This window comes from Lactuca virosa, chromosome 3, assembly GCF_052849685.1.
Source record: "Lactuca virosa cultivar CGN04683 chromosome 3, Lactuca_virosa_CGN04683_v6, whole genome shotgun sequence".
NCBI classification, from domain to species: domain Eukaryota; kingdom Viridiplantae; phylum Streptophyta; class Magnoliopsida; order Asterales; family Asteraceae; genus Lactuca; species Lactuca virosa.
In genome coordinates this window covers 149,671,041-149,679,113 of record NC_136428.1, presented here as the reverse complement: position 1 = coordinate 149,679,113, position 8,073 = coordinate 149,671,041, and the positions used below count along the sequence as shown (strand labels likewise).

Here is an 8,073-nt window from a genome sequence, read left to right as displayed (position 1 = left end):
CGTGAGTGCAAAATTGTCATTTCCTTTCGCACTTTTTCCTGAGGATCAATTAATAATGTACTAAAGTCATTACCCTTGTCCCCCAAGAACGACTTCATCTTCTTCCTTTTCAACCAACTAAACACTAACACAAACGATCATCATCCACTACAACTCGATCGTTTGGTTAGAGGAGTATTGCATTCACAATGGTCTTTATTATTTGGACTTTACGGCTAAGCTACAAAAAGAAACCTGAATTACATAAAGAGTAAGGTGAGTAAATGGTGAAATAATGAACATGGATGTCTACTTCTACTGACTAATATATGTCGCCTCTTTTGAAGGGGGTAGATAATTTGCACATTCAAGGTCCACCACAATGGGATTTTCACGAAGAGTCCAAGAAAACATTACGTAGATGGGAAGGTAGACTATATCGACTATATGGACGTGAATTTATTCTCAGTACACGAACTCAGGACATGCTTCAAGATGTTGGATACAAAGATGGGGTTCCTATATACAACCACTTCCTTATTCTTAGTATGGAGCTTGACTTTGGATTAGTACATCTAGACAATAAGGATGAACATGAGTTAAATAAGTACTAGTTGTGAGACTCATGTATTACATGGGTTAATTTAAAAAAAAAAGCTAAATATAAATGTCAAAGTATTTAAGAACTTTGAATTTATAAGAAAATAAGAAAAATAATGAATTATTATAATGAAAATGTTTTTTATATTTTAAATTTAAACATATAATTTAAATAAATAAACAACTACTTAACTTTAATTTTGGGAATTTTGAAATTAAAAGGCAAGTTCATTAATGAAATTGATATCAATTTATTACTACATTTATTGAAATTATTACATTAAAATATTATGTGAAATTTAATAAAATAGAAAAACTCATAAAATGGCATGTGAAAAAAAAATTCAAAATAACCACAAAATAACGTTTTTATTCCTTACCAAAGGGCTTGTAGCCCAGCGGTACCGGGTGTTGCCCTCCCTCCTAAAGGTTGAGGGTTCAAGTCTCATTGGAGACATAGGTGGTATTAGGAGTAGTTTAGGAGTAGTGTAGATTTGTCGTTCTAAAAAAACCACAAAATGACATTTGGCAAATTGAATGAGAATGTGACAAGTGACAAAAAAACCTTCATTTTATTAGAGATGATGTTTCTCATAAGGAAATACGCCTTTACAATAAACATGGTTTCACTTGATAGCAAACATACTTTAAATTATAAAGTGGTAATTAAACAGATTAAGGATGAACATGTTTCACCACCATTAAATATGATACAAGTTTCTAGAAGAGAAACATAGTCTTATAGTAAAGATTAGATATTGATAACCAGGATTTATCCATTGTCCCCTATGGACATGTTGACGGGAAATCCTAACCAACACAATCCCAATCAATACAACAGAGAAACAACGAAGGCATAACTTTCCTTGATGCATATGAGGTACCATTTAGAGTACATAATACAGAGGAAAGTGCACCTGCCAAAGAATAGGCTTCATAGAGGATCCCATTGGTAGAGGAGTTGGAGGAACTTGATCTATTTGGTGGGCTTGATTTTGGATACACAAATGTGGCTGTCACACCCCAAAACCGGAACGGCGGAAACGTTCGGGGGTGGAGGACGTCATGTTCAGTATCACAACAATGCAAAGTAGTAAACAAGCAACAACATCATCCATTGCATTAATAATATAATTTCATACAAGTGTGGTCTGTCAAGTTATATAGACATCAAAAATAAAAGATGAGTCTTGAACGAGCTCCATCTTCTCAGAACCTGGCACCGGTACCTGTCTACTGGTGACCTGAGAATACAAGTTATTTTGAAAGAGTTTATCAGCTTTAAAGCTGGTGAGATCATAAGTATATTAGTGTCTGTGTTTGTATGAAAGCATTTGTAAGATGTTTGTAATGTATAAGTTTTGTAAAAGTTTGTATTTGTTTGTACTCTCCTAGAAAACCCTATGTTTCCTACTAAAAGTAGCCTTCTACCAAGGCATCTAGTGTCTGTGTGTGTGTCTTTTGTAAGAGTGCGTATTTTCCCAAATCTGACTATTATTAACCAAAAATATAGTTCTTACATTATTGTTTATTGTGTGAATATCACAAAGTAAATGTAAAGGGAAAATAAAATAGTACTGTAGCGTTGTATTAAGTAACTACTGCTGTACTAACTACTTTAAACTAATTGTTATTTAAAGTACCATGTGATCGGCCTGTATCCTGCTACCGACTCTATAGTAAAACGACGATGTAAGACGTCGTAAGAAATGACGTTTGGCACCCGTAGACTTGCAAGTCCCACTGTAGCGAGCAGCGAGGTGTAGGATAGTCAATCCAGTATAGATCTATACACAAACTCATACGCTCCCCAATTAAAGAGATTTTGGATACAAAACTGGTCATGACATGTAGTGCCATGTCCCCCCGTTAAGTGGCTCACATAACTGTATGTAATGTATATGTATATGTATATGTATGTGCTAGCTGTATTGTGTGTTCTTTCTCTGTCTAGCTTGTATGTTTTGTTTCTCATCACTATGTATTATGTTTGTTTCTCATCACTGTGTATTATGTTTGTTTCTCATCACTGTGTATTATGTTTGTTTCTCATCACTGTGTATTATGTTTGTTTCTCATCACTATGTATTATGTTTGTTTCTCATCACTATGTATTACTTATGAATGAACTGACTCATTGTATGTTTCATTGTTCTAGTAATAGTATCTTCCTAAACTATACCTATTATAGTTTACTAGTAATGTTGTTTGTGTATATGAACATGTTTGTATACCTTTGCTACCCAAAGGCATTGAACTGAATGAAAGAAGTAACCTTTTATATCTACACACATATACATGATATATAACTAGGATTCAAACGACCTTCGGACAAATAACCTGAATGCCCTAAGTCCACAACCAAACAAGGAACAGGAAGTAAGGTGAGCTATCAGTCCTAAGTCCTTTCAATCCTACTTATATAACTATATCTATATAGATACACATAATATAAGTTAAAAGAGTTGAAGCAAAAGTATTTGACATGTAAAAGAGTTTGTAAAACAGTTTGAAGTAAAACAGTTTGAAAAGTAAGAAATCCATTTGTTTGGTAGTCATTAATCACATGTGATTGATATAATAACTATAATTGTTCAACTTGTATTCCCCCCCCCCATAAAAGCATTTAAAACATTTAAAAGGTTAATTAAGGGGTATGAACTCACCTGTAGTGAGTGGTTTGGATGAACGGATTGTATAGGATGCTAAGTGGCAAGTGAAGACTTGAGCACACACGCGGATCCTATTTAACATATAATGATACATATATGAATATAATTAGTGCTTATCACAACTAATTAGTGACTTTTAACCACCTTAGGGACTAGTAAACACTTATTTTGAAGTGTTACAACCATATATGATTGTATATAAGGGGTATATGGCTATACAAGGGAGTGTATGGTCAAAATACACACTATTTGTGTGTGTGCGGCCAGGGTGTGCGGCCAGGGTGTGTGTGCGGCCGCACACTCCCTATGGAATGTGCCAAAACGTATTTTAAGGCTTTAGGACTTATCTAGGAAGGTTTCTTACTTCATGCTTTAGCCTTATAAGAAGTTTATTGCCATTTTTGGACTTAAAAAGGGTGTGTGCGGCCACCATGATGTGCGCGGCCGCACACCCTTTATGAACATGATAAAATCATGTTTTTCTAGCATATCATCAAGTGTTCTTACCATACAACAAGTTATGATAAGTGTATACACGTTATAGAGGCTTGAAAGGGTGTTTAAGGTCCAAAACTAGTGTGTGTTCTTGGTGTTCTTGACTAAAAAAATGGATGTTTTCATGGATCAAACCAAAGGGTTTTGCTAGTTAGGGTCATGTATCAACAAATAAAAGGAAGGATTACTACCTTTTATGAAGATCAAGATGAAGATTTGGATGATACTTGAGAGGATTTCGAGTTCTAGCTTTGAAGAAGTAGAAAAGTGTTCAAAAATGACTAAGTCTTGAATATATAGGTGGGAGTGTGCGGTTGGGATGGGTGTGCGGTCGGCTGTGTGCGGCTGGCTGGCCGCACACACCTTGTTTTGGTGTGTTTGGCTCATTTGCATGGTGTTACACTCACAAAACTCATCCCACGACTCCTACCCTGATTATACTATATTTTAAACACTCTAATTGACTCTAAACAGTGCTAGAAAATAGCAAAAACGAGTCTAACCTTCATTGATTTGAATAAGTGTATAAGATAAAAATTTCGGATTGTCACAGTGGCGTAGTCAAGTGTACCATTCAAATATGTTGGTGAGTTTAGTTGGCAACTGAACATTGTACAAACATCCTTCGATTAAATACGACCAAAAGAAACACCAAACTATACATCCAATTTATAAAAAGATTTAAACCACACATACAATGTAAACAAAACACAAAAACTAATCAAGCACATTTTCAACTTGGAAATAGTGTCTGCATCTCTTCTCATTCGTCTCAGTAATGCATTGATAACCTCCACAACCCTAGGACGCATGGGTAGTTCAAACCACCCAATGAACCCATATCTTGGACCCTTACATTTGCAGTACCATAATCTTCTCATTGGCTTTAAATTCGTCCCCGATGTAACCACATTTGATGGACGACCACAAGAAAACAACATGATTTGAGATTTGAGGTTTTGTCTATAAAGAACAAAGAAGAGAGAAGACAGGAAATGATAATTTTTCCCTCACGTAGAGGGTATATTTCAGGCATTGACGGGGGAAAATTAACCCTGTCATCGAAAAGGACTGCTGGTAGAATCTTTTGACTCAAAAAGGACCTTTGGTAGAAAAAACGTTGATAAGGACATACACTGCAATTTCCGGATGACCACAAGGACCATTTATGTAATTTTGTCTATTTTTTTTAGATTTGTATAATTTGTTAAGAGGTGAAGAAAAAACATAGCCACAAAGGTAAATAAAGGAAAGAAACAGTTGATTACGCTAAAATACGCACATGCCCCCACATCACCAAGGTCAGGGCCAATATACGTCTTTGTCTTTATTGTCCGCCATTTTCTTTTTCTTCACTTTTCCTCCATACTTTAATCTTCAACTTCTACTCCACTGCTGCTGACTCTCTCTGTTCCTATCACTTGAATTTCTAGAGAGAGAGGGAGACCAAAATTGAATTGGGTAATGGTGAAATCTGAGAATTGAAATAGGGCAAAAACAACACAACAACACAGGAATCATGGAACAAGATGAAGGGAACAATACTAATGGAGGAGGGATGTTTGTCAAAGTAATGACCGATGAACAGATGGAAGTTCTTCGCAAACAAATCGCGATTTATGCTACTATTTGCGAACAGCTTGTTGATTTGCACAAATCGCTTACTTCCCATCACGATCTCTCAGGTTTGTCTCTGTTTCCGTGTTCTAAAAAAGTTAATTCTGTATTTATTTTGATTATTCTACGTAATTACTCCTCTTTAATTTTCATGGAAAGTATTCAGGATTTTGATTATTATTTGAAACTTTTTACGAGGCAAATTAGATCGTCTATAATTTTCGTTGCAACACTTCATTCCTTGTTACCTACTAGCTTGAATTATGATGAAGTGACATTTACTTCATAATTGTTATAATCGATGCTTTGATTTTGGTGGGTTTTCGTGAAAATGTAATGGGTATTTCAGTATCTGTTTGATTGCTTTAATTTCTTAACTTGGGTACTCTGATTCTTCCTAAATCTTCTTCCATTTGTCCTTTGTTCTTTCTGCTTACGTATGAATCTAGAAAATGTAATTTTGATTTGTAGTTTATTTTGATTCTTTGAATTTTCCATAGGGCATTTTGTTTATTTTCTTCAATTGGCTGCTTAATTGTTTATATATACTTTTTGCATATATGGAAAACATTAAGACATTGTATCTGACCACTTTGAACTTCTGGCAATTGAAGTGTTCTTGTTTTTTTGGGGGTTATTTTGCAGTTTTTTTTTTTAATATTGTTCATATATAAATCATGAAAGTCATGGCATCATAAGCAAATTAGCATTATGATAATCCCTAGGCAAAAAAGCTAAAGCATATTAGAATGATGAACATATCTAACTTTTTTAAATTAAAACAAAGTAACGTATTTGACACCTATATATATGTGAAATATGTGCTAATGCTGTTTTTCTTTTGATGTGTGGATACTTAAGATATTGGTTAAATGCAATAAACAATATTGTCCTTTCATTGATTTGTTTTATTACAATATTTTATTTTTATTTTTCCTGATCCAACATTGTATTTTGAAATATATATACACCAATCGAGAATTAGCATGTTGGACTCCTATTGCGATTTTCAACCAGTTTAATTAATCGAGTCAGCCCACTCAATTTGATTAAATAAATAAAGGATTTCTCACCATTTTTAAGATGATTTCTTAAATGTCATCGTCTGAAAAATGGTGTTTCATTTTTTTTTTTTTGTCATTTTGACATATCAAAACTACAATACTAAGCTTTTGTTTGTTGTGGGAATGATGTTTGAAGGTTTTCCACACAAAACAAATGATTTTTTTTTAATTTGCGCAGATAAAACATAGATTTTCGCAAATCACATTTGCTAAATATATAGATTAGGGAGAAAAATTGCTCAACTCGATAATAAAAATATATGGCTATTTCTTGCATTTAATTCAGTATATTAAAAATTAAAATAGAATCCTACAATACACACAAACAGAGTCTTAATGATGTTGCAGGAGTTAGACTTGGGAACTTATACAACGATCCACTAGTGACATCCGGTGGTCACAAATTCTCCGGCAGACAGCGGTGGACACCAACACCGGTGCAACTTCAGATCCTGGAGCGTCTATTTGAGCAAGGAAACGGAACCCCAAGCAAACAGAAAATCAAAGAAATCACATCCGAATTATCGCAACATGGACAGATCTCTGAAACAAATGTCTATAATTGGTTTCAAAACAGACGAGCTCGATCAAAGAGGAAGCAACAGGTGTCGTCTGCACCTAACAATAACAATGGCGAATCTGAAGTGGAAACGGAAGTCGAATCGCCTAAACCACAGCAGCAGCAACATTCGGCGTCGACGGCGGATGATAACATGAACATGTGCTTTCAGAATAATCCAAATGTAAGTAGCTCTGTGGATCAACGATCGAAGAAAGTGGAGCCTGTTTTTCCTTCTGATGCCACCTCAAAAGCTGCTGGGAATCATGTGGGACAGATGTCGTATTATGGAACCATGTTAGCTAATCCAAGTAAGAATTCGTTTTTCCATTTTTTATCATCTATTTTTTATTAATAATTTATTGAGCTGCAATCTACATTATTAGGTATTTAGGTATATGTAAAATATGAAATGGAAGGTAATACTAATAACTAGTTATATAGTTTATATGATACGATGAAATGTACAACATTTTTAGCAGATGGTACATGCGTTAATGCAGGAATGGACCGAATAATTGGAAAGATGGAAGTTCCAGTTCCAGGGAACTACCAATCATATATGCAAGCCCATACCCAAGGTGATGAGTACAACATGACAGGCTGAATTGAAATGTAGTAGTAGTAGTAATAGATTTCATATCCATTAATTCAAACGTATAGATGCTGCAATTGCTGTTTTTTTTTTCACAAATGGATTATGAATTTCTTTTTAATTGTTTCTTCTACTTGACGGATGATATAATATATTATTTATATAGTACGTCTTTCTTTTCTTGTTTACTATGGTTTTTTGATTAAAAAAAGCAAATCGTTTCATTGTAAGTATCATGTTTGTGTACCAAAGGGCTTCTTGTAACAATGATAATTGCTTTGTACTTAAATTACATTGTTCTAAGTGATAGGTTTTTCAAAGTACAAAATGATAATAGGAAATAATGAAAGCAAGATGCTATGATATATCATATATGATTCAAAGAAAATATATTGCTATATCTTGTATTTAGCTGTTTTCTTCCAAAGGTTATAAATTGGTGGGGGATATTTTTGGTGTTTTATTTGGGAATTGGGTCTATTGGATTACGAG

At 34.2% G+C, this 8,073-nt stretch overlaps 1 protein-coding gene across 3 annotated transcripts; it reads left to right on the top strand.

The window, feature by feature from the left end:
* Positions 1–5,095: 5,095 nt before the first annotated feature.
* Positions 5,096–7,769, top strand: WOX13 (WUSCHEL related homeobox 13). 3 transcript variants are annotated; one of them, XM_079085731.1, is made up of 3 exons: positions 5,096–5,431; positions 6,776–7,297; positions 7,466–7,769. In XM_079085731.1, exons 1-3 carry the CDS (start codon positions 5,266–5,268, stop codon positions 7,591–7,593), a joined length of 816 nt encoding a protein of 271 aa, XP_078941857.1. In that variant the 5' UTR covers positions 5,096–5,265; the 3' UTR covers positions 7,594–7,769. The 3 variants fall into 3 exon arrangements, with proteins under 3 accessions (XP_078941857.1, XP_078941859.1, XP_078941858.1); XM_079085733.1 differs by having other exon boundaries at positions 5,097–5,431; positions 7,490–7,769; XM_079085732.1 differs by having other exon boundaries at positions 5,097–5,431; positions 7,469–7,769.
* The last annotated feature ends 304 nt before the right edge of the window (positions 7,770–8,073 follow it).

Coding starts and splice junctions, on each gene's coding strand:
- WOX13 (XM_079085731.1), top strand. CDS start 5,266: ATGGAACAAGATGAAGGGAACAATACTAATGGAGGAGGGATGTTTGTC. Junction 5,432..6,775: donor TTCCCATCACGATCTCTCAG/GTTTGTCTCTGT, acceptor ATGATGTTGCAG/GAGTTAGACTTGGGAACTTA. Junction 7,298..7,465: donor AACCATGTTAGCTAATCCAA/GTAAGAATTCGT, acceptor CAACATTTTTAG/CAGATGGTACATGCGTTAAT.